Source organism: Ornithorhynchus anatinus, chromosome 4 (genome assembly GCF_004115215.2).
Source record: "Ornithorhynchus anatinus isolate Pmale09 chromosome 4, mOrnAna1.pri.v4, whole genome shotgun sequence".
NCBI classification, from domain to species: Eukaryota; Metazoa; Chordata; class Mammalia; order Monotremata; family Ornithorhynchidae; genus Ornithorhynchus; species Ornithorhynchus anatinus.
In genome coordinates this window covers 62,789,221-62,815,365 of record NC_041731.1, presented here as the reverse complement: position 1 = coordinate 62,815,365, position 26,145 = coordinate 62,789,221, and the positions used below count along the sequence as shown (strand labels likewise).

At 46.5% G+C, this 26,145-nt stretch overlaps 1 protein-coding gene and 1 long non-coding RNA gene across 4 annotated transcripts in view; both read right to left on the bottom strand.

Annotated features, from left to right (window-relative positions):
- Window positions 1-477: 477 nt before the first annotated feature.
- LOC114811330 lies at window positions 478-13,708 on the bottom strand. The gene is made up of 3 exons (XR_003759012.1): window positions 13,599-13,708; window positions 9,081-9,255; window positions 478-942 (listed from the first exon to the last, which is right to left on the bottom strand). It is a non-coding gene; the product is annotated as an uncharacterized LOC114811330 (long non-coding RNA).
- A 4,024-nt stretch (window positions 13,709-17,732) lies between these two features.
- SPAG1 (sperm associated antigen 1) overlaps window positions 17,733-26,145 on the bottom strand; it is a 74,443-nt gene continuing 66,030 nt past the window's right edge. For all 3 annotated transcript variants that reach the window (XM_029063433.1, XM_039911820.1, XM_029063434.2), the window contains 3 exons: window positions 24,864-25,028; window positions 18,569-18,943; window positions 17,733-18,458 (listed from right to left, as the gene is read on the bottom strand). In XM_029063433.1, the coding sequence (XP_028919266.1) occupies window positions 18,327-18,458; window positions 18,569-18,943; window positions 24,864-25,028 (672 nt within the window). In that variant the 3' untranslated portion in view covers window positions 17,733-18,326. The remainder of the gene's footprint in view (window positions 18,459-18,568; window positions 18,944-24,863; window positions 25,029-26,145) is intronic.

Here is a 26,145-nt window from a genome sequence, read left to right as displayed (position 1 = left end):
GTGGCCCATTGGATAGCATGGAACTGGGACTCAGAAGGAGCTGGGTTTTAATCCTTGGCTCCACTGCTTGTCTACTGTGTGGCCATGGCTGAGTTACTTAACCTCTCTGGACCTCAATTATCATCTGTAAAATGGGGATTAAGACTGTGAGTCCCAAATGGGGCATGGACTGTGTCCAACCTGATTAACTTGTATCTACTCCAGTGCTTAGTACAATACCTGACAAATAGTAAGCACTTAAGTATAATTTTAAAAGTCCCAGAGGGGGACAAAGATGATAATAATAATAATGGTAATTATTAAGCGCTTACTATGTGCCAGGCACTGTTCTAAGCACTGGGGTGGCTACTCGCAAATCAGGATGGACACAGTCCCTTGTCCCATGTGGGGCTCACAGAATCAATCCCCTTTACAGGTAAGATAACTGAGGCCCAGTGAAGGTACTTGGCCAAGGTCACACAACAGACAAGTGGCAGAGCCGGGAGTAGAACCCATGACCTTCCAACTCCCAAGCGCACGCTCTGTCCACTACGCCACAGACACAGGGCCTCCCCAATCTGGCCTGCAGGCTTTCCACTAGCTCACCTCTCCCTGCCCCCGCTGGACCAACATCCTGTCACTACATTTCTCGAGATCGGAGGTGTCCGGTGCGCGTGAAAAAGCAACACAAACCTTACCTTACGTCGAGGTAAGAAATGTGCTTGTGGATGGAATCGGAAGCCGGCCTACAGTCCGTGCTGCCATAACACTCGTTTTCACTCTGCACTGCGGCTAGACCGTGGTCAGGGAATTAGAGACCGCTCGTCTGACAACTCGAGACCGTTTTGATGCTTGCGCCTCAGTGTCGGAAGAAACCGTGGATGCCAGTTTAGGTGAGCACCGCAGTCTGAGTTTTCCTTAATGCAAGGATGACTAACAGTGCAATCCCGCATTTTCTGAAAACTGGTTGGGTACAGATAACAATAAAAGGCAATTAATATTTGCCTGCATGATATTCCTAGACCCTAGATATTCTTATCTCCCCAAAATAATATGCCCCCAGCCATTACAAGCTCACCGGCAGCGCTCTTCTCTCTCCTTCCAGAAACATTTTTGAGGTAAATCAAGCCAGCCCTAGCAGCCATTTGGGAAAACATCCTAACTCCTCCGCAATTGCAGGATTGCAGTTTCCGCTTAAAAGGAAAGTGTGACTAGTAAAACCGGCAAAATCCCCTTTCTATCTGCAAACCTACAAACCACAGTAGGGGTTTACCAGTGAAATTCGTTTTGACTGATAGCCTTGGTCTTGAGCATTTCATGAAAAATGAATTAAATCCCCTTTAAGAATGTTTTAAGAAGCAATTTAAGAAGCAATTTTGATTAGGTCATAAGCAATTTGTTCAATCTTTGCTCTACTTTCCTTTCAGTCCTCCTCCACTCTTTTCTGCTCCCTCACCGTATGGCAGTTTGGCTGTTTGACTGTTTGTTCTGGTACATTATGTACTTTTCTGTTGTGGCTTCCTTGGCATTCTGCTTATTTATAATAGGAGCTGCATTCAAAGATGTAAACAACTATTACAGGCTTGCTGGGGATTTTGTTTCTGGCAGCAGTTATGTAGATGAAGTAGTCCATTAGGCCCCTGTTTTAAACCTTTTGCTACAAGCTTTCAGACCTGCTAACTGAATGAAACTTCTGTTGTGTACACCGCCACCCCCCCAAAAGAAGAACATTTATTTGGACCACAAAATGCTAACAATTTGTAACGCTGCTTTAATAAGGTTGGTATTTGTTAAGCGCTTACTATGTGCAGAGCACTGTTCTAAGCGCTGGGGTAGATACAGGGTCATCAGGTTGTCCCACGTGAGGCTCACAGTTAATCCCCATTTTACAGATGAGGTAATTGAGGCACAGAGAAGTGAAGTGACTTGCCCACAGTCACACAGCTGGCAAGTGGCAGAGATGGGAGTGGAACCATGACCTCTGACTCCGAAGCCCAGGCTCTTTCCACTGAGCCCCACTGCTACGCAACCTTCTGACTCTTGGTAGGAGAGACAGGGCAGAGAATGAATCAATTAATGGTATTTATCGATCCTTACTGTGTGCAGAGCACTGTACTAAATGCTTGGGAGAGGGTAATGTAAACGGAGCTGGAAGACATGTTCCCTGCCCATAACGAGCTTCAAGCCTAGAGAAGAAAGTGCAAACTCACTGAGAGCTCATCCAGTTGCCACACTGATCTAAACACTTCTAGCCCACCTTGACAATTGCGTCAGCCTTTCTGGGTCACCCCTCTCCACCCCTCTCAGCCACGCAACCTGCCTCGCTATTCGTCCAGTGGCAAGAGGGCTCAGTCACGGGAGGCGTCTCGGAGGAGATATTGAGGTCCATCTCCCCCGGAGACTATAACCTTGTTTAATGTGTCTGCCAACTCTATTGTGTTGCTCTCTCCCAAGCGGTTAGTACAGTGATCTGGACATTGTAAGCGCTCGATCAATACTGGTTGTGGGTTCGAATCCCGGCTCCACCACTTGCTTTTTGTGTAAGTTTGGGCAAATCACTTGACTTCTCTATGCCTGAGTTACCTCATCTGTAAAATGGGGATTAAGGCAGTGAGCCCCACGTGGGACAACATGATCACCTATCTCCCCCAGCCCTTAGAACGGTGCTTGGCACATAATAAGCGCTTAACAAACACCATCATTATAATTATTTATTATTACTACTGATTGACTCAAGGTTAATGCCAAGGTTACAGGTTTGAGAGATGGGAAATGGTGGAGCTGCCTACGGTGATAGGAAAAATCTCAGGGAGAACAGTTTGGATAGGAAGGCCAAGAGTTTTCTTACAAGCCTGTAACCTTGGCATTATCCTTGATAACTCTCATTTATCCACATATTTAGTCTGTCACCAAATCCTTTCAGTTCTGCCTGCACATGTCTAGAATCTGCCCTTTCTTCTCCATCCAAACTGCTATGCTGATCCCAGAATTTATCCTATCCTGCCTTGATTAGTGTATCCACCTCCTCGCTGACCTCCCAGCCTCCTGTCTCTCCCCACATCAGTCCCTACATCACTCTGTTGCCCAGATCATTTTCCTAAAAAGCCACCCTCTCTTCAAAAACTTCCAATGGCTTCCCATCCAGATCCACATCAAACTCCTTAGCATCAGCTTTATGGTGCTCATTCAGCTCTCCCTTCCCACTTGAACTTGCTGAAAAAGTCAGACCCTGCCCAAATCGTCTCTCCCCCTCTCCTCAACCCTTCTAAAAATCACATCTCCTCCAAGAGGTCTTCGTAAGCCCTCACACTTCCCCTACTCACCCTTCCTTCTGCCTGCATCGCCTATGCACTTGGATGGATACCCCTTAAGCACTTTTTCCACCGCACTGTGCTTACGTAAATATCTCTCCATTATTTATTTTAATGCGTCTTTCCCTCTCTAGACTGTGAGCTCCTTCAGAGATTGTATCTAATCTGTTATATCCTGCCAAGAGCTCAGTACGGAGCTCTGCACATAGTACGTGCCCAGTAAATTATACTGATTAACTGATCCTCCACGTGAGGGTACTGGGGAGTCTGCTGCTGTTGCCATCTCAGAGACGGCTTTATGACCTCGAATTCCACTCATTGTCCCTGGACCCGGGGGCCAGGCGAGAGTGTGGACGGTTGTGCCCACATCATCACCACTAGTGCCCAAACCACTCCAGTAGACGCCCCGTTGCTAGCAGGACGTGCTTTTCCCCATTTCCCCACTGGTGTCTGAGCAGTACTCACCCAGCGGCAAAGGAGCCGTGGACAAAGGGCAAGCATAGAAAAAGACAGTCCTATTCATGGAGCTCTCTAGAGGAGATCTTCTGCTTCCTCTAAAATTCTCCCCCTCCACCTGTGCTTCTTCTGATCCCATCCTTTCTCATCTTATCAAAGCACCATATCTCCCCTCCCCGACTGTCATCTTCAGCCTCTCGATTTCTAATGGCCCCTTCCCATCTGCTTTCAAACATGCCCATGTATCACCAAACCTAAAAGCCTCTCCCTTGACCCCATGGTACCTTCCCGTTATCACCTCACCACCCTCCTACTACTCCTCTCCACCTTCCTTGAGTGAGTTGTTTACACTCTCTGCCTCCACTTTGTTTCCTCAACCCCCTGCAATCTAGCTTTCAGCCGCTTTCATTCCACAGAAACAGCCCTGTCCAAGGTCATTTAGGACCTCCTCCTTGCCATATCCAGCGGCCTCTATTCCATCCTAATCCTCTTCGACCTTTCCGCTGCCTTTGACGCTGTCGACCATCGCCGTCTCTGGAAACCTCATCCAACCTTAGCCTCACCGACACTGTGGTCTCCTGCTTCTCCTATCTCTCCGGCCACTCGTTCTCAATCTCTTTTGTGGGCTCCTCCTCTGCCTCCCACCCCTTAATTGCCGTGGTGCCTCAAGGCTCAATTCTGCATGCTCTTCTATTCTCCGTCTATACCCACACCTTTGAAGAACGCATTCGCTCCCACGGCTTCAATTACCATCTCTTCGTGGATGATTCCCAAATCTACCTCTCCAGCCCTGACCTCTCTCCTTCTCTGCAGTCTCACATTTCCTCTTGACTTTGGGGTATCTCTACTTGGAAGGCCCACCATCACCTCAGACTGAACACGTCCAGAACAGAACTCCGTACCTTCCCCACCCAAACCCTGTCCTCCCCGACTTTCCCATCACTGTACACGGCACCACCGCCCTCCCTGTCTCACAGGCTCCTAACGTTGGCATTAGCCTTGACTCAATCTCACTCGATCTACACATTCAATCTGACTTGTAATCCTGTCAATTCTACCTTCACATCTACAATCAGCCTTTTCCTCTCCCTTCAAACTGCTACCATGCTGATCCAAGCACTTATTTTCCTGTCTTGACATCAGCTGCCTTGCTGACTTCCCTGCCTCCTGTCTCTCCCCTCTCCGGTCCATACTTCACTCTGCTGCACAGATGATTTTTCTGAAAAACCATTCAGTCTATGCCTCCCTTCTCACTTCTCAAGAACCTCCAATGGTTGCCCATCCACCTCTGCATCAAACAGAAACTCCTTAAGGCATTTAATGAGCTCTCTCCTTCCCCTGGAACCTCAGTGATCTCCTACTAAAGCCCAACCCACACACTCCACTCCTCTATCACCAACCTACTCTCTTTACCTCCATCTCAGCTATCCAACCACCAACCCCTTTTGCCCACGTTTTCCCTTGGGCCAGGGAACCCCCTCCCTCTTTCCCATTTTTTATTGTATTTGCTAAGCACTTACTATGCACCAGGGGAGGGGAGATATGGTGCTTTGATAAGATCAGAAAGGATGGGATCAGAGGTATAAGCTAATTAAGTTGGATACAGTCTTAATCCCCAGTTTAAAGATGAGGGAACTGAGGTATCGAAGTTAAATGGACTTGCCCAAGGTCACACAGCAGACAAGTGGTGGAATGGGGATTAGAACCCAGGTCCTTTGGACTCCCAGGCTTATATTGGGCCACACCATTTCTCATGCTGCTTCCCCTTCATATCTGACAGTCTACCACTCTCCCCACCTTCAAAACCCTCCTAAAATCACATCTCTTCCATGAGGCCTTCCCAGACTAAACCCTTTTTATTTCCTCTCTCCATCCTCCCCTCTGTGTCAACTATGCATTTGGCTGTGTCCCCTTTAAGCACTCTGATACTCACCCCAGCCCCACAGCATTTAATAATAATAATAATAATAATAATTTTGGTATTTGTTAAGCATTTACTATGTGCCAAGCACTGTTCTAAGCACTGGGTGGATACAAGGTAATCAGGTTATCCCACTCTTAATCCCCATTTTCCAGATAAGGTAACTGAGGCACAGAGAAGATAAGTGACTTGCCCAAAGTCACACAGCTGATAAGTGGTGGAGCCAGGTTTAGAAACCATGACCTCTGACTCCCAAGCCCGGGCTCCTTCCTCTGAGCCAAGCTGTTTCTCATACTCTATTTCCCCCATCAGTAATTTATTTTAATGTCTTTTCTCCTACTTTTAGACTGTAAGCTTCTTGTAACCATAAAATCTGTTATATTGTGCTCTTTCAAGCGCTTAGTCCCATGCTCTGTACACAGTAAGCGCTCAATAAAGCAGCATGGCATAATGGATAGAGCACGGGCCTGGGAGTCGGAAGGACCTGGGTTCTAAACCCGGTCCTGCCACTTGTCTGCTGGGTGACCTTAAGCGGGTCGCTTAATTTCTCTGTGCCGTGCCTCAGTGACCTCATCTGTAAAATGGAAATTAAGACTCTGAGCCCCATGTGGGACAGGGACTGTGTCCAACCTAATTAGCTTGAGCGTATCCCAGTGCCTAGAACAATGCTAGTGACACGGTAAGCGCTTAGCAAGTGCCATCATTGTTACCGATAGTCTGGCTATCTGCAGCATTATTTTCCAACTAAAAGACAACACTGCCTTCTCCTTTCCCTCTCACCGTGGCAGCAGGGATCCCCTTGCTTCCACATCCAGTCGGGCTAAAATCCCCATTATTCTCCGTCCTAGCCGGCCCTCTGTCCCCATACGGAAGTGACCACAAACACAGCAGTGGCCCGCTGACCTGAACCTCTGCTTCCATCCACTGGTCCTGGAGATACCAAGGACAGTAGACCTCGCCTCCACAGGGAAAGCCCCTTTCCTCTAGAGGCACGAGTCCGAGCAAACCCCTGCTAGTCAACAGGTAAGGACGTGTCAGCCATTTTCTCTACCCTTTCCTCTGAGCTACACGTCCCACCCTCCGAAAGCCTTCCCCGATAAAACCTCTTCCCCAACTCCTCCGTTTCTGCATCTCCTTTGCACTTGGAGCTGTATCCTTTATGCCCTTGACATTCATCCCGTCCTCAGCCCCGTGGTACTTCTGGACATATTCATAATTAATTTTAATGTCTTGACTCCCCTCTGGATTGTAAAATTGGTTACAAGCAAGGAGCACGGCTATCAACTTTTCTGTATCGTACTTTCCCATTGCTGTCCTCTCCTGGTTCTCCTCCTATCTCTCTGGCCGCTCATCCTCATCTCTTCTGGGGGACCTCCTCTGCCTCCCACTCCCTAACTGTGGGTGTTTCTCAAGGTTGAGGTCTAGCTTCCATTCTATTCTCCAACTAGACCCACTCCCTTGGAGAACTCATTCACTTGCATAGTTTCAACTACCAGCTATATCTCAAATCTATACCTCCAGCCCTGATCTCTCTCCCACTCTGCAGTCTCACATTTCCTCCTGCTTTCAAGACATCTCCTCTTGGATGTCCCGCTGTCACCTTAAACTTCACATGTCCAAAACAGAACCCCTTATCTTCCACCCAGACCCTGTCCTCCCCCGACTTTCCCATCACTGTAGTCGGCACCACCATCCTTCCTGTCTCACAAGCCCATAACCTTGGTGACTCCTCTTTCATTCAACCCACATATCCAATCCATCGCTAAATCCTGTCAGTTCCACCTTCATAACATTGCTAAAATCTGCCCTTTTCTCTTCACCCAAACTGCTACCATGTTAAATCCAGTCACTTATTCTATCCTGCCTTGATAGCCTTCCAGTCCATGCTTCTCTCTGCTGCCAAGATCATTTTTCTACAAAAACATTCAGGACATGTTTCCTCACTCCTCAAGAACCTCCAGTGGTTACCCATCCACCTCCTTATCAGATACGATAAGCGCTCAATAAAAACGACGGACAAGTAGCCTTAGATACCATTAAATGCCACTACTATTTCCGGGATCGCAGTAAGATTTCACATAGGTCTGGCAGGATGATCCCAAGGAGCTCCACGGGTTAAATGGCTCAAAGCTTATCCGCTCTTGGAGTATGTAGTCCAATTTTCTACAGTGTTCATGCTGAGCCTTCAGAGTTGAACCATACCATCAGCATCCTCTGTGATCTCCCAACCTCCTGTCTCTCCCTGCTTCAGTCCATACTTCACTCTGCTGCCCAGATTATCTTTCTACAGAAACGCTCTGGACATATCACTCCCCTCCTCAGAAACCTCCAGTGGTGACCTAACAACCTTCACACGAAACAAAAACTCCTCACTCTTGGCTTCAAAGCTCTCCATCCCCTTGCCCCCTCCTACCTCACCTCCCTTCTCTCTTTCTACTGCCCACCCCGTACGCTCCGCTCCTCTGTCGCTCACCTCCTCACCGTCCCCCATTCGCACCTGTCCCGGCGTCGACCCCTGCTCTACTTCCTACCTCTGGCCTAGTATGCCCTCCCTCCTCACATCCACCAAACTAGCCCTCTTCCCCACTTCAAAGCCCTACTGAGGGCTCACCTCCTCCAGGAGGCCTTCCCAGATGGAGCCCCCCTTTTCCTCTGCTCCTCCTCCCCTCCCCATTGCCCCGACTCCTTCCCTCTGCTCTATCCCCTTCCCTTCCTCACAGCACTTGTGTATATTTGTATTTATTCTATTTATTTTATTAATGATGTGTGTATACATCTAAAATTCTATTTATCTATTTTGATGCTATTGATGCCTGTCTACTAATTTAGTTTTGTTGTCCGTCTCCCCCCTTCTAGTCTGTGACCCCATTGTTGGGTAGGGATTGTGCCTAATTGTTGCCGAACTGTACTTTCCAAGCGCTTAGTACAGAGCTTTGCACACAGTAAGTGTTCAATAAATACGATTGAATGAATGAATGAATGAATATTTACCTTGTAAAAGCAGCATGGCCTTGTGGGTAGAATACAGGCCCGGGAGGTAGGACCTGGGTTCTAATCCCTGTTCTGCCACTTGTCTGCTGGGTGACCCTGAGTAAGTCACTTAACTTCTCTATGCCTCAGTTACCTCATCTGCAAAATGGGGATTGAAAACGTGAGCCCCACGTGGGACAGGGACTTTGCCCAACCCTGTTTGCTTGTATCCACCCAGCGCTTAGTACAGTGCCTGACACATAGTAAGCACTAAATACTATAATTATTATTATCGTCATCATCATCCGTAAAATGGGGATAAAGACTGTGACCTCCATTGTGGGACAGGGACTGTTAGTTTGTATCTACCCCAATGCTTAGTACAGTGACTTGCACGTAGTAAGCACTTAACATATACCATAATTATTATTATTATTAGATACCTTCAGCATTCAAGCATCCCATTTCTGGGCAAGAGAGGCGGAGGAGGGATGACTGTCGGATCCCCAGACAGGTGCTGAAGGAGGAGCGGGTCTGTTGGAAGCAATGGGGTCCGGCATCCCTGGCATGGGGAAATTTGAATATCCCACCCGAACAGGAAGCCATCCTGGAGGAGTCCTGAAAGACAGCAATGAAGGGTCAGCAAAACAAGAACAACTCTCACCTTCTCAGAACAGGAAGCTTCAACTACCGGGGTGAGACTTCGGCTTCCTCTAGAGGATCTTTCCGACCCCAAGTCTCGGTCAGGCTGTGCTGCCCGAATCCTGGGGGGAGACGTTCTTGGTCGCATCTTGATTCCCTTACGCGTGTTGGTTTAGGGCTCCCGAAAGGGGAAAAAGGAAAACGGTGTGAAAGCAAAAGAGGACAGGCAGCGTGGTCTACTGGAAAGAACACAGGACTCAGAGACAGGAGACTTGGGTTCTAGCCTCGGCTCCGCCACTTGCCTGCTGCATGACTCAATTTCCTCATCTGTAAAATCAATCAATGGTATTGACTGAGTGCTGATTGGGTACAGAGCACTGTACTAAACTCTTGGGAGAGTACAATATATCAGAGAAAAAGCATGGCCCAGTGGATAAAGCATGGTCCTGGAAGGCGGAAGAACCTGGGTTCTATTCCCGGCTTCACCAATCGTCTGATGTGTGACCCCGAGCAAATCACTTCACCTGTCTGTGCCTCAGTGACCTCATCTGTAAAATGGGGATTAAAACTGATCCTCAAGTGGAAATGGACAGAGTGCAACTTGATTAGCCTGTATCTATCCCAGCCCTTAGAACAGTGCCTGGCACAGAGTAAGTGCTTAACAAATACCCCCCGCTTCACCTCTCCGCAGCTAAACCCTCTTCTTCCCCCCTTTCCCTCTGCTCCTCCCCCTCTCCCGTCCCATCACCTCAGCACTGTACTAGTCCGCTCAACTGTATATATCTTCATCACCCTATTTATTTTGTTAATGAGATGGACATCACCTTGATTCTATTTATTGCCATTGTTCTTGTCCGTCCGTCCGTCTCCCCCGATTAGACCGTAAGCGCGTCAAAGGGCAGGGACTGTCTCTATCTGTTACCGATTTGTACACTCCAAGTGCTTAGTACAGTGGCTCTGCACATAGTAAGCGCTCAATAAATACTATTGATTGAATGAATGAAACACAATAAAAACCAGAGTTATTAGACATGTTCCCTGCTCAGAAATGAGGATGAAATACCTTTCCCCCCTCCATTAGATTGGGAACTCCATGTGGGATGGAGACTGTGTCCATTGCAATTGTACTTTATCTACACAAGTGCTAAGCACATAAACTGTGCTAAAGTTCAACTATGGGATATAAAAGACCCTGCCCCACAGCACTTGTGTATTTATGTACGTATTCATTCAGTTGCAATTATTGAGCACTTACTATATGCAGAGCACTGTACTAAGCCCTTGGAAAGTACAATTTGGCAACAAATAGAGATAATCCCTACCCAACAACCGGCTCACATTCTAGAAGGGGGAGAGACAGTCCTATGATTCTATTTATTTATATTAATGCCTTGGTACTTGTTTTGGTGTGTATATATATATCTATAATTCTATTTATTTATATTGATGCCTGTTTACTCGTTCTGATGTCTGTCTTCCTCCTTCTAGGCTGTACCCCAACGGGGGCAGGGATTGTCTCTCTTGCTGAACTGTACTTTCTAAGCACTTAGTACAGTGCTCTGCATACAGTAAGCGCTCCACTCTACTGGACTCTCCCAAGCACTTAGTAGTGATCTGCACACACAGTAAGCACTTAAAATGCCACTGATGGACTAAGCATTCCCCAACACAAGCAGTGTGGCCTAGAGGATAGAGCACAGGCCTGGGAGTCAGAGGCTAAACCAGGCTCCACCCCTTGTCTGCTGTGTGAATTTGGGCAACTCACTTAACTTCTCTGGATCTCAGTTCCCTCATTTGTAAAATGGGGATTAAAACTGTGAGCCCCATGTGGGACGAGGACTGCGTCCAACCCAATTATCCTGTATCTACCCCTTGCTTAGAACAGTGCCTGGCACATAGTAAGCGCTTAATAAATACCATTAGTTAAAACCATGAGTTAAGTGACAAGGGGCGGATACAAGCTTGGTCCGCCTTGGACAGACAGAATCATGCCCAGATACGCCTGCCTTGGGGAAATGAACGATAAAAAGCCACCAAGTTAACCCAAAAGGGAATGGGATAAATTTGACTTGCTCCCTCTATTCATCACCCCACAGCACTTTTGTCCAGATCTGTCATTTCTTTCTTTTAATGTCTGTCTCTTCCTCTCTAGACTGTAAACTCACTCTGGGCAGGGAATGTGTCTGTTGTTATTTTGTACTCTCCGAGCGCTCAGTACAGTGCTCTGCACACAGTAAACACTCAATACTTACAGTCGAATAAATGAATGGACTGTAAACCCATCATTGGGCAGGGATTGTCTCTTGCCGATTTGTACATTCCAAGCGCTTAGTACAGTGCTCTGCACATAGTAAGCGCTCAATAAATACTATTGAATGAATGAATTTGAACCTTATAGCCAGGGGACACTTGTCCCACCTCTACTTTCAGGCCTTCCTAGACTGAGCCCCCTTTTCCCTCTGCTCCTCCTCCCCTCCCCTTGCCCCCTCTCCCGACCCCTGCTCTTCCCCCTTCCCATCCCCTCAGCACTGTGCTTATTTGTATATATTTATTGCCCTATTTATTTTAATGAAGGGTATATCTCCATGATTCTATTTATCTTGATGATGATGTCTTGTTTTGTTCTGTTTTGCTTTGCTGTCTGTCTCCCCTGTTTAGACTGTGAGCCCGTCACTGGGCAGGGATGGTCTCTATCTGCTGCCGAATTGTACATTCCAAGCGCTTAGTATGGTGCCCTGCACATAGTAAGCGCTCAATAAATACTATTGAATGAACGAATGAAGTCCTGGTGTCACTTTGTCTCCAACTGGCAGGCCATCCGTCTGCATGGGCTACCCACCACAGGGCAGGTAGACTACATGGAGATGCCAGAAACCCCAGGCGGGAGCTGTCAATCAGCAGTGTGGCCCAGCGAATAGAGCATGGGCCTGGGAGACAGGACGGCCTGGGTTCTAATCCGGACTCTGGCACTTGTCTTCTGTGTGACCTTGGGAAACTCACTTCACTTCCCTGGGCCTCAGTTACCTCATCTGTAAAACGGGCATTAAGACTGTGAGTCCCATGGGGGACAGGGATTCTGTCCAACCCGATTTGCTTCTCTACACCCCAGTGCTTAGTATTGTGCCTGGCACATAGTAAGAGCCTAACAAATACCACAATTATTATTATTATTATTATTAGGAGAGGTCTCGGGCCAGCAGAAGGCAATGTCAATTGCAGTCCCACAGGAAAAAGACCTACCTGCCTTCCACTCAGATTAACATTTTCAGTCCTGCTCTGTTCATTTGCCATCACAGTGCAAGTACTAGACCCTAACGAAGACCTTTAACGGTTTAGAAGTGTGTAAGAACGGAATCTGAGAGCGGAAGGGGCCACAAGCTATCGTCTGCTCTGATCCTGAGGCAGTGGACTGACCCCTCAGAGCAGAGGTGGTCTATTCCCAGGACCGTAGATACCACAACCTGCCCAGGCAGCCTGGAGCTGTTAGAGTTTATTCTTATAATAATAATGTTGGTATTTGTTAAGCGCTTATTATGTGCAAAGCACTGTTCTAAGCACTGGGGGATACGAGGTGATCAGGTTGTCCTTCATGGGGCTCACAGTCTTCATTCCCATTTTACAGATGAGGTAACTGAGGCCCAGAGAAGTTAAGTCTTATGTCAAATTGGACCGCCTTTTTTGGGTCATCACTGGACATCGAGAGAACTGGTCATCATCACCCAGTAGCCCAGTAGAGCCCGGACACGGAGATAAACCGGTCATCACCCTACACCTAATGCTATACACATGGGAATATAGTTAGAAAAACTGAAATGAACCGAGTCTGCACCCAAGAAGCTTAAGGTCGGGGAGGGATGGGGGCCGAAAAGTGTGCAATTAACTTCTCTGTGCCTCAGTTACCTCACCGGTAAAATGGGGGATTCAATCCCTCATCTCTCTCCTTGACTGAGCCTCGTGTGGGCAGGGACCGTGTCCATCTGATTACCTTGTATCTAGCCCAGCGCTCAGTACAGTGCTTGAAACATAGTAAGCACTGAACAAATACCACAATTATTATTCTTGACATAACCTGCCTCCTCCACTCGTCTGCTGTTTACCCTTGGGCAAGTGACTTCCCCGGGCCTCAGTTTCCTCATCTGTAAAATGGGGATCGAGACCGTGAGCCCCAGGTGGGACAGGGACCGGATCCAACCCAATCTGCTTGTATCCACTCCAGCGCTTAGTACAGTGCCTGGCACAAAGTAAGCGCTTAACAAAATACTATAATTCTTCATGATTCTTAGGAAACGGTTCCCCTCTAGGCGCATTTTACTTCTCACCTATGCAGGCTCCGTTGCTGTGGTAACGATGCAGTGCCAGGAGATGGCACCAGCAGGCAGCGGCACACAAGCTTCAGGCCGACGAGCCCGGCTGCAAAAATCATGGGCCCGGGCTGCCGGGGACAAAGCAGTTTACTTTTCAAAGAAAAATCAAAGGAGCAAATGTCTCTGAAACCCCATACCTAAGGGATGCTCTCCGACCTGGGTGCATTCACCGAGTGGCTGAGCAGAATGACTTTTGGAGAAGCAACGTGGTCTAATGGAAAGAGCACAGGCCTGAGAGTCAGAGGCCCTGAGTTCTAATACCGCTCTGCTTCTTGCCTGCGGAGTCACCCTCGGCAAGTCACTTAATTTCTCCGAGCCTCATTTCCTCCATCTGTGGAGAAGGGATGAAATCCGACTCTCTCCTACTTAAGTTCGGGAGCCCCAAATGGGGCGGGGACCGTGTCTGGCCTGATTTACCCCGGCTCTGCCAGTGTCTGCCGTGTGACCTTGGGCAAGTCACTTAACTTCTCTGTGCCTCAGTTATCTCAACTGTAAAATGGGGAATAAGATTGTGAGCCCCATATGGGACAGGGACTGTCTCCAAACTGATTAACTTGTATCTAACCCAGCGCTTAATACAGTCCCTGGCACAGAGTAAGTGCTTTCACTCATTCAAGGGCTTAACAAATACCACAGTTATTATCTTCTATATAACTCCCAGCACTTAGCACATTGTAAGTCCTCAAAAAATACCCTAATTATTCACTGTTATTATTACTATTGTTATTATTCAGGTCCGCAATCCCATCCTCCCAGCCTGACTCCAGAGTTCAGAGATCCAGCTCTCACTTTCTGCCCCCAACAGGGTCTGGGGATGGAAACTCAGGGGCCTAAGAGGAGACCCCAGTCCTTCGGACATTTTCCAAACACGAGAAAACCGAACACACAAACCCTGAGCTCCGGGAGGAACTGTGTTAACTGTTTTCTTACCAGTTCAGAGACCAGGGCTTCAAGAGAGTTCAGATGAATTCCATGCCCACCATAGGTGGGCCCCAACCCCCAGAGCCAAAAAATACCACCCCATTCCGTCATTCATTCCTTCGATCATATTTATTGGGCGCTTACTGTGTGCACAGCACTTTACTAAGTAAGCCCTTGGGAGAGCACAGTGCAACAATAAGCAGATACATTCCCTGCCCGCTGCGAGCTCACGGTCTAGCGGGGAGACAGACATCAATATACATAAATTACAGATATGTACATAAGTGCTCTGGGGTTCCTCCTCTCAGGATGACACCCGGAGAGTTTCCAAAACTCTGTCAGTCTCGGCTACGGGAGGGAGAGTCCAACAGAGGCCTGTTCACTCCATTCCATTCCTAGCTCAGGTAGTGGCTAGCGAGCGGGAAGGCAATCTGTTACAAGTCAAAACTCACCTGGGCTAGGCAGCAGCGGCACGGGAGAGAGTCGAGGGCGGAGACTCAAGTTGACCACGTGGAAGGAGGCAATGGTCAACCAAGAAAACTCTATGGATACACTACCAGAACGGCTGCAGAAGAAGGTGGGGTTTTCTAGGAGAGAATAAGACAAGCTGTGGGGTTGGGAGGGGCAGGAATAAAGGGAACAAGTCAGGGCGACGCAGAAGAGAACGGGAGTTGAGGAAATGTGGGGCTTAGTCAGAGAGGTCCTCTTGGAGGAGATGTGCCTTCAATAAGGCTTGGAAGAGGGGGAAAGTGATTATCTGTCGGATTTGAGAGGGGAGGGCGTTCAGCCCCACAGCACTTATGCACGTATCTTTAAATGATTTATTTATATTAATGTCTGTCTCCCCATGTAGAATGTAAGCTCATTCCGGGCAGGGACTATGTCTGTTGTACTCTCCCAAGTGTTTAGTATAGTGCTCTGCCTACAGTAAGCGCTCAACAAATACCATCGACTGATCCTTCCCTTAATTTATTTTCATGTCTGTTTCTCCCGCTGGATTATAAGCTCCCTGAAGGCAGGGATCATGTCTACCAGCTCCTGTACTCTTTAAATGCTTAGTATAGTGCTCTGCACACAATAAGCACTCAACAGATACTACTGATTGATTGGCCACACACGCAACAGCTCACGACTAGCCGCCTCCAGGTCGGAGAAGCACTAAGAAGGGCTGGCATAAGTGGAAGAGACCAACCTCACCTCCCTTCTCTCTTTCTACTGCCCACCCCCTACACTCCGCTCCTCTGCCGCTCACCTCCTCACTGTCCCCCGTTTGCGCCTGTCCCGCAGTCGACCCCCACCCACGTCCTCCCGCTGTCCTGGAATGCCCTTCCTCCTCACCTTCGCCAAACTCACTCTCTTCCCCTCTTCAAAGCCCTACTGAGAGCTCACCTCCTCCAAGATGCCTTCCCAGACTGAGCCCTCCTTTCCCTCTGTTCCTCCTCCCCTCCCATCCCCCCTACTCCCATCCTCTGCTCTTCCCCGTCCCCTCAGCACTGTGCATATTTGTATATATTACTTATTACTCTATTTTAATGACATGTATATACCTATGATTCTATTTATCTTGATGATATCTATGCCAGACTACTTGCTTTGTCCTGTTTTGCTTTGCTGTCTTTCTTAGACTGTGAGCCTGTTATTAGGCAGGGATTGTCTCTAGCTGTTGCCAAATTGTACATTCTAAGTGCTTAATACAGTGCTCTGCACATAGTAAGCACTCAATAAATACCACTGAATGAACAGATCTGATATTAACCAGAGGTCATGGATTCGAATCCCAGCTCTGCCACTTGTCAGCTGTGTGACTGTGGGTAAGTCACTTAACTTCTCTGTGCCTCAGTTACCTCATCTGTAAAATGGGGATTAAGACTGTGAGCCTCACGTGGGACAACCTGATGACCCTGTATCTACCCCAGCACTTAGAACAGTGCTCTGCACATAGTAAGCGCTTAATACCAACATTATTAGTATTAATCATGTCATTATGCACGCAACTTAGAAAAAGTCTAGTGGATCTCTTTCATCATCAAAACCAATGGAATTTGTCATCACACTCTACCCATCCCTGCGTTCGTTTTCGAAGATGTCCCTACGATAAGAGCAGGAGTGGGAGCTAGCCCGTCCTGCCCCCTGGAGCCTAGCAGAGGTTTGAGTTGTGCCACAGAGGTTGAGGTTGTTATGAGTAGGGAATGTGTCTATTATTATACTGTACTCTCCCAAACGCTTAGTACAGTGTTCTGCACACAGTAAGTGCCCAATAAATTCAACTGACTGACTGACCCTGGAAATAATATTTAAAATGATAATGGTATCTGTTAAGCATTTACGACGCGCCAGGCACTGTTCTAAGCGCTGGGGTGGATACAAGCAAATCAAATTGGACACTGTCCATATCCCACAGGGGGCGCACAGTCTCAATCCCCATTTTACAGATGAGGAAACCGAGGCATAGAGAAGGGAAGTGATTTACCCAAGGTCACACTGCAGAGCCTGGATTAGAACCCAGAACCTTTGGACTCCCAGGCCCGTGCTCTATCCACTGTGCCATGCTGCCTCTCTAAATGCTTCCCCAGGAGACAAGCTTACTCCGGACTGTAAATTCCTTGTGGGCAGGGAATATGTCTACCAACTCTGTTATACTGTACTCTCCCAAGCGCTTAGTAGAGTGTCCTGCACACAGTAAGCACTCGATTGAGGCTCTCTCCCTAGGATTCTTTCCTCGTCCGTGGTAACAGTGCAGTTAACACTTGCCATCTTCAGCAGAGCTGTGGTAGCATACGATGGAGCTTCTTCGGTTGGAAGGAAACATCCCTGGTGTGGTGGAAGTTAGAATTACCTTGGGGTCTTTGCTGGCTGCCTGTAGCGGCCTCCGCCATCCTTAGCTTGGATCTTCCCCTCTCAGCTGCTGTATTTTGACCCAGAAGAACAGCAAGTTGCTGAGGATATATTTCTTGATTCCCACAAGCACTTTTTTAAGCTCTAAATCACCAATTAAAAGTTGAAATGACTAAATGGGAATACACGTTTTTAAAGTAACCATATACTAAAGAAATCTCAGTTAATCAACTGGGTGGCTTCTAGGGATTAACCGCTTCGAAGAGTGGTTCAAACAGAATTCCTACAAAGCCTCAAAAAAAAAAAAAAAAAGGCTTTAGCAATAAACATATATCTCCATCGAAAATGTACTGTTTATTGAAGAACGATATTGCTCCATGGGTTTTAACCAATGTGTTTCTGACCAACTGAATCCATTTCAATTTAGCTGGAAACAAAGTGTACTAATGCTATGAATCGATTTTCTGTATTCATGGCACAGAGTTCCTGCAGCTGTATTATTGTGGATTTCGCTACTGAAAACCACATAACTGTACAAATATCTATTTACTTACTCTGCAGGGGTTCATTTTCAAAGCCCAAGGAAATGCAAACTAGACATTTTCGCAAATGAATGGCTAACAGAGAAATACATTTACTAATGCTCCCCTTCAAAATAAATTTGAAATAGATTAATGTCAAATAATAAACAGGTTATTAAATACAAAGCTTTGCTAAAACTAATTAATAAAAATATATACATCTAAAAGAGCAGCAAATTTTCAAATGTGCATAAAATTACAGTATTTTTTTGTTTTTAAATAAGAGTCCAGGTCTGGAGGATTCTTTTAAAGGATGGATTGCCCACGCAACTCCCAACAGCTTACAGCCTTACCCCATACACATTAATGGAATGCAAGCATGGTGAAATTCTAAAATCAACCGGGTTTAAAGTTCATAATCGTTTTTGAGGTTCTGCAAATCTTCTAATGGAAACTGATTGCTGAGTTTATTCGGAAGGAGGTCAAACAGCAGTTCAACTTGCTGTTTTTCATGTTCTCTAAGTAGTACCAACACCATCTGAAAGACAGCAAATTTTTATCCCAAAATGGTATTTTCAAACTTGGGAATAAAAGGAAAGACAAGTTGATTTGACCATTCGTTTCTTCAGGAACAATTCCGGAACTCACCTTAAACCTTTCCGCTTTGCTTAGATAGAGGAGGTGCTGATACACCAGTGTGGGATTATTGTCAAGAAGGTGATTTTTCAGAGCCTGGATGATGAGGAGGAAGGTATCCCCTTCCAGTTTGTTAGTCAGCAACATTGGCAAATCTTCTGGTTCAATGAGAGAGAAAAGGTGGGCACAAGACTCTTCATCCTTCCTTGCATTCATGGCACTTATAGCTTGTCCAAACTCGTAGGCATTGGAGGGCTTGGAGAACTGTGGTTTTTCCACGACTCTTGCCGGCCTGTTGGCTTCAGTTCTTTCCTCAGCCATGAGACAGTCGACTGAAACTCCCTCTGATCTTCTGGTCTTTGACTCCTCTTCATTACCCTCGGTCACCTTTAAGAAGGAAAGGTAGGATTTATTTTGGTCTTTTGTAATAACTTCAATATATTCAGGAGGCAAACAGTGCAGATGAATAAATCTTCTGTTCAAAAATTAGTGAGAAAACTAAATGACTGCCAATGCGCATCAGAATCCATACGCCGTTACCACTTCTCTAGTCTAGTTTGCTGCTCCTGGTGTTTTAATAATACTTTGTTCTTCAGTTAACTGGAGAGGCAGGCTTCCCTTTGCTTGCAAGATTAGGTGAAGTAAAAGATTATTTTTAATCCCCTCCCTTCTGTTTGTTTCTACCCCAAGCCAGAGATGAAGCAATAGAGACATTCATGGATTCTCAAAGAGCTTTAGCTAAGGACGGAGGAAGAGAGAAAAGGCTTAAGCTACAGCACAAGGCCAAACTGAGAAATAATGAAGTATCTTCCGACTCTCTGAAGACTGTGAATGGATAATCAAGAGAGCTTGGGGAGGCTCAGGAGTATTAAAACCTGGCACGAGGAAGCAGGTCACTAGTACTCATACTCCCAATCCCTAAGGATAGATTGAGGTTCAAGTGGCTCCAGGGATCGTGGGTCCAGAAGTGGACAAGAACGATCTAGTCGGAGTTTTTCCCTGGGTCGGAGACTCTCCCTCAGGCCACGATGGTTCCTTCCTGTATTCTGGTGTCCGGATTTGCTTTATGGTGGTTGCTGGAATCGCGGTCAGTTTGCGATCTCCACGTCAACCTTGAAAACGGGACAGGATGGATTCGAAGCCCCAGACGGTTCAAAGAACTGGTCTGTAGAGTGGTCTGTGGCCTGGAACTTACAAACTTTTGCTCATGTAGGACATCCAAACCCTAGCCCAATTGGCCCTGGTCAGTCAATCATATTTATTGAGCACTGACTGGGAGCAGATCACTGTACTAAGCTCTTGGGAGAGTACAATAACATATTCCCCGCCCACAATGAGCTTACAGTTTGTAATTTCACTGTCCCTAGCGTGTATGCTCGTTGTGGGCAGGGAATGTGTCTGTTTATTCTTATATAGTACTCTCCCAAGCACTTAGTACAGTGCTTTGCACACAGTAAGTCCTCAATAAATACAACTGAACAAATAGAGGGGGCCCTTCCCAGGTCCAGGCTTGGACAGTAGGGCTCATTTCCAGGGCATTTTTGGTTTGGCCCAGCTCAATTCAACTGGGTTTTTGTGTTTGTTTAAAAATGGTATTTTAAAAATAATAATAATAATAATAATAATGTTGGTATTTGTTAAGTGCTTACTATGTGCAGAGCACTGTTCTGGGGTAGACACAGGGGAATCAGGTTGTCCCACGTGGGGCTCACAGTCTTAATCCCCATTTTACAGATGAGGTAACTGGGGCACAGAGAAGTTAAGTGACTTGCCCACAGTCACACAGCTGAGAATTGGCAGAGCTGGGATTCAAACTCATGACCTCTGACTCCAAAGCCCGTGCTCTTTCCACTGAGCCACGCTAAATACTTACTATGTGCCAGGCACTGTACTTAGTGCTGGGGTAGATGCACCCTAATCAGGTTGGACAAAATCCAGGTCCCACGTGGAGCTCAATCTTAATCCCCACTTTACAGATGAGGGAACTAAGGCACAGAGAAGTTAAGTGACTTGCCCAAAATCATGCAGCAGATGCATCACGTGGCAGATTCAGGATTAGAATTCAGGTCCTCTCACTTCCAGGCCTATGCTCTTTCCACTAAGCCATACTGCTTCTCAGCTGCTGCACTGTGGTCCCACCAAAATTGCAGGGGGGAAGGTCTGAGGAAAGTTTGTCCCACCCAAAAAGTTTGTCCCACCCAATCTAGCCCTAAGGTGTCATGCCTTTAAATCAACTGGATTATGGCTAGGTGGGACTTGGTGGCCCACTCCTCCTTCCATTTCAAACCACCTCAAGGGAAAGGTCAGTGTGGCCTGAAGAGTCTCTGTGAACCTGTCCCATATTCCCACAACACCACTGACTACACTCTCAACCGGGGCTCCAGGAGGGGGATCCTAAAGGGATGACAACCTATATCTGTTGGCATTAATGGTATTTTTAAGCACTTACTATGCATCAGATTCTGCACTAAGCGGTGGGGTAGATATAAGATAATCAGGGCGAAATGGGGCTCACAGTCTTAACACTAATTTGACAGTTCATTCATTCATTCATTCAATAGTATTTATTGAGCGCTTACTACGTGCAGAGCACTGTACTAAGCGCTTGGAATGAACAAGTCGGCAACAGATAGAGACAGTCCCTGCCGTTTGATGGGCTTACGGTCTAATCGGGGAGACGGACAGACGAGAACGATGGCAATAAATAGAGTCGAGGGGAAGAACATCTCGTAAAAACAATGGCAACTGAACAGAATCGAGGCGATGTACATTTCATTAACAAAATAAATAGGGTAATGTAAATATATACAGTCGAGCAGACGAGTACAGTGCCGAGGGGATGGGAAGGGAGAGGGGGAGGAGCAGAGGGAGATGGGGGGAAAAGAGGGTTAAGCTGTGGAGAGGTGAAAGGGGGGCGGTAGAGGGAGTAGAGGGAGAAGGGGAGCTCAGTCTGGGAAGGCCTCTTGGAGGAGGTGAGTTTTAAGTAGGGTTTTGAAGAGCGGAAGAGAATCAGTTTGGCGGAGGTGAGGAGGGAGGGCGTTCCGGGACCGCGGGAGGACGTGGCCCGGGGGTCGACGGCGGGATGGGCGAGACCGAGGGACGGCGAGGAGGTGGGCGGCGGAGGAGCGGAGCGTGCGGGGTGGGCGGTAGAAAGAGAGAAGGGAGGAGAGGTAGGAAGGGGCAAGGTGATGGAGAGTCTCGAAGCCTAGAGTGAGGAGTTTTTGTTTGGAGCGGAGGTTGATAGGCAACCACTGGAGGTGTTTAAGAAGGGGAGTGACATGCCCAGAGTGTTTCTGCAGGAAGATGAGCCGGGCAGCAGAGTGAAGAATAAACTGGAGCGGGGCGAAAGAGGAGGAAGGGAGATCAGAGAGAAGGCTGACACAGTAGTCTAGCCGGGATATAACAAGAGCCTGTAGCTCTTGTTACAAGAGCTCAGTTCAGATGAGGGAACTGAAGAACAGAGAAGTGAAATGACTTGCCCAAGGTCACACAGCAGATAAGTGGCAGAACCAGGTCCTTCCGATTTCCAGGCCCGTGGTCTATCCACTAGGCCATGCTGCTTCTCCGCATTTCAACAATCTGCTTTCCCCATGACCCTCCCCTGAGGATGAGTCCTCGGAAAAAGCGAAAACTTGCCACCTTAAGAAGCAAGGCCCTTGTCCTGATTCTTTAGGAAGACTCCCCGGAAAATACAGCCATGAAGTTCCTAGATCCGATGACTTATATCCACCAAGTTCTGCAAGCAAATAGGTGGTATCTGGCTCAGGTACCAGCACAGAAGTTTTAACACGGGACACTGAGGTTTTGTCAGAAGATTTTGAAAATGAAGCTACTACCTTATTATAATATTGAAGAAAACTGACTGCAGAGTCTACCATCGATCAAACAATCAACAGTATTTATTGAATGCTTACTGTCTGCAGAGCACTGTACTAAGCACTAAGGAGAGTGCCATACAATAGAGTTGGTATGGCATCTTACTGCTCTTTGTTGCTGGCAAAATTCTGGCAATAACCAACTCAGCCAGATACTGAAAAATATTGTGAACCAATATGCTCCCCAAATTACTATATAGCTTTTAAGTTATCTGACTGATATGGCCTTCACTGTCGACCAGATATAGAATTTTTTTATGGTACTTATTAAGCACTTATTATGTACTAAGTGCTGAGGTAGATACAAGTTAAGCGGGTTGGACACAGTCCATGTTCCATATGGGGTTCAAACTCTTAATCCCCATTTTTTTTTTTTTTTTTTTACAGATGAGACAACTGAGGCCAGAGACGCTAAGCAGCTGGCCCAAGGTCACGGCAGACAGGTGGCGGAGCTGGGATTAGAACCCCCCATACATTAGAACTCAAGAAAAGACATCAAGGTCTCCACTGCCATTTTTCTGCTGAGTGACTTCGGGTGAGTCACTTCACTTCTCTGTACAACAGGGCTTGAGACTGTGAGCCCCTTGTGGGACAGGGACTGAGTCCAACCCCATTTGCTTTTATCCACCCCAGTGCTTAGTACAGTGCCTGGCACACAGTAAACGCTTAACCAATACCACGATCATTATTATTATGAGGGCCTTATTAAGGTAACTGGCATCACCAGCAGACCTAGAATCTGGCAGCTGCTAAATAGGTCGCTTGACTTGACCCGGGAAGTTTGGCAAGTTCTTAAGGCAGCTCGATAATGACACGATCAGCAGATCGTAAAGGGCCCTGTCAAACTTTTGACCCATCACTAAACGGTTAAAGCTCAGTTGTGAAACAGGTCCTAGCCAGTTCAACCAAATCTAAGCAACATGTTTGAGAACATAACAAAAGACCTGGAATAAACTTCTGGATTTTGGTAAAACTCTTCTAACTTCAAAACCTATGAACATCATCAACGCCTTTTAAAATAATCTCACAGGCACTACTAAACACTGATAATTACGATCTGGAAGCACAATAGGAGACATGCAAATGATCAGGAACCGCTTTACAAAACCAGCAAGGCACCATGGTCTAAAAATCAGCCGGAAGAAAAGCGGGACACTGCATAGCACGTTGTCCAATGATGGCAGGGACAAATAAAGAAGAACCGCCCAGTGGAGAAAGCCAGCGTGCCCTCAAGGAGACTGGCCCAAGGTGGCAATCCATGAGGCATCACACTTCCAAGCAAATGTGAATTCCTTAGAGCAGTCATTCTTTCCCACCTCTTACTTGACTGTGAGCCCTGGACCCGCCAAAACTGTCACATCCGACTTCTTAAATGTTTCCGTCCACGTCACCTACATAAGCTTACTCAACATCAAATGACAAGATAGGTCACCGACAGTGAGGCTTTGGAACTTAAGTCGATCCACCAACGCTGAAGCGATTCGTGTCACGTCACCCCTTTGCTGGTGAAAGATGCCCAAACAACTGCTACAAGACAAGCTGAAGGGAGAGGGATCCCAAGCGAGAAGAGTTGAAGACGCAGTGATGCACGGTTAGAACCTCCAGAAGCGGCAGTCGGATCAACTCGGCAGGCAGTGCAGAAATATGGTGACTTTAGAACAGATCGGGAAGAACACGAAACCAGGACGCAATATCTAACAGTGTCAGGTACTGCAAGTGGCAAACGCAACAGCACAGCAAAGGACGACCTTTAACGATGTGTAGCGCAAAAGGAATTTTTGGTGGCACCGTGGAGTTTTCAGGCTTCCATGGATAAAATCTCCCCATCAAAAATGTCATGTTGGAGCCCAAAGGATGAGCTTATAGATAGATAGATAGATAGATAGATAGATAGATAGATAGATAGATAGATAGATAGATAGACCCTATAAAATGTAAATCCCAGTAATCTAAAATGTTTATTCAAAAACAGAACTCAAATGTTTGCAGACCCTTTAATCCTAAAATATCTCTACTAAATAATAATAATTATGGTATTTGTGAAAATCTTACTATGTGCCAGGCACTGTACTAAGCAAATCGAGGGGTTGGACACAGTCCCTGTCCCAGGTGGGGCTCACACTCTCAATCCCCATTTTACAGATGAGATAACTGAGGCACAGAGAAGTGAAGTGACTTGCCCAAGGTTACATAGAAGATAGGTGGAGGAGCTGGGACTAGAACCCATGATCTCGTGACTCCTAGGCCCATGCTCTCTCTGCTACGCCATGCTGCTCTCCAAACCAGAATTTCAAATCTATTTCAAAGTTCAGTTATAAAAGTTAAAAGGGATTCTACCCACATACCTCCAAAAAAAGGCAGTGAAGCAATAACAATAACCTCTTGTCCCCAGATGCACTAAATATGTTACTGAAAAGTGAGTATTAGAATACCTCTTGAATTATGATTTTCTTCCGTTCTTTTTCACGGCCTGGGACTGAGGTATTATTCTTCATTTGAAGAAACTGTGTTATCTCTTCCAGCTCTTTCTTTGCTTCAGAAATATTTGGGTCTATTAGGAGAACTTTGCTGAGATCATTCAAACTGGCTTGGTAGTCCTGAAAGTTCAAGTGAAAAAAGAGTAGCATTTTTATAATGATCTGTATTTGGGGCTAATGACAGTATCGGTAATGCTTTCCTCCTAAACCTCCTGTCCCTCATTACCTCAGGATATGTCCTTCATCTCGAATCGGCATCATCTACTTCAGGACACTCCCCACTCAGAGAAACCCACTCCCGGACTCTCCAATCAGAAAAACATTTTCCACTGGACATGAAAGTCCAAGTATTTAAAATGAGCCAGAGTAACTGTAGGGAAATGGCTTATGAGAGTGTAATAACCATTCTAATATGCCAATATGTTTTTCTAAAACGGCCTTCAAAAATGCAACATTGTTCCCAGACAAATCAGCATGTGTGGCCAAACTACATTTGGGTAAATCAAACCTTTTCATGGTGTATCTGGTTAAAAAGGATCATCCTTATTATCACGGTTTGGTTTTTTTTTTAATGTACTGCATTGCTCTGAAACCAACACTAATTTTTCAGGAGTCTACTTTAGCATCAAAATCAAAGGCTCAGTTTAAACCCCTGATTTAAGTCACAACTGGCACAACTTACTACCCTGCCTAGACCTACTGCTATGTACTCAGACTTACAACTTTTAGGGAATGAGACTTGGGCTCTGGCCCAAACTCACAAACAGACACCGCGCCCCCCCCCCCCCCACTTTATGCAGCAGTTTAACAGAGGTGCTGAAAATTGGGGGGAAGGAACTGGAGATGGAGGGAATAATGGAATTATAAGTTTCTGCTCCCTCCAGTGTTTCCAGTTGCCTGGTGAGATAATTGGATGAGGAAATCATGGAATCAATGGATATGGGGCAAGCTGTTAAAAGTGATTCAAATGGCTTAATATGTGGTCAGACAGCAGCTAGGAGAGCTTTGGGCTGTCTGTCTCTATATATGTTTCTACATAATACACTTTCTTATGTATAATAGGGCATTGCTCCATATGTCTGACATTCTCCTTCTCCCCCTCTGTGTGTATACATATGTGACATGTACATACTACATATACACACGTATATATAAATAAAATTGTGGTATTTGTTAAAGAGCTTACTATGAGCTAGGCATCATACCAAGCACTGACATGGATACCAGCAAATGGGGT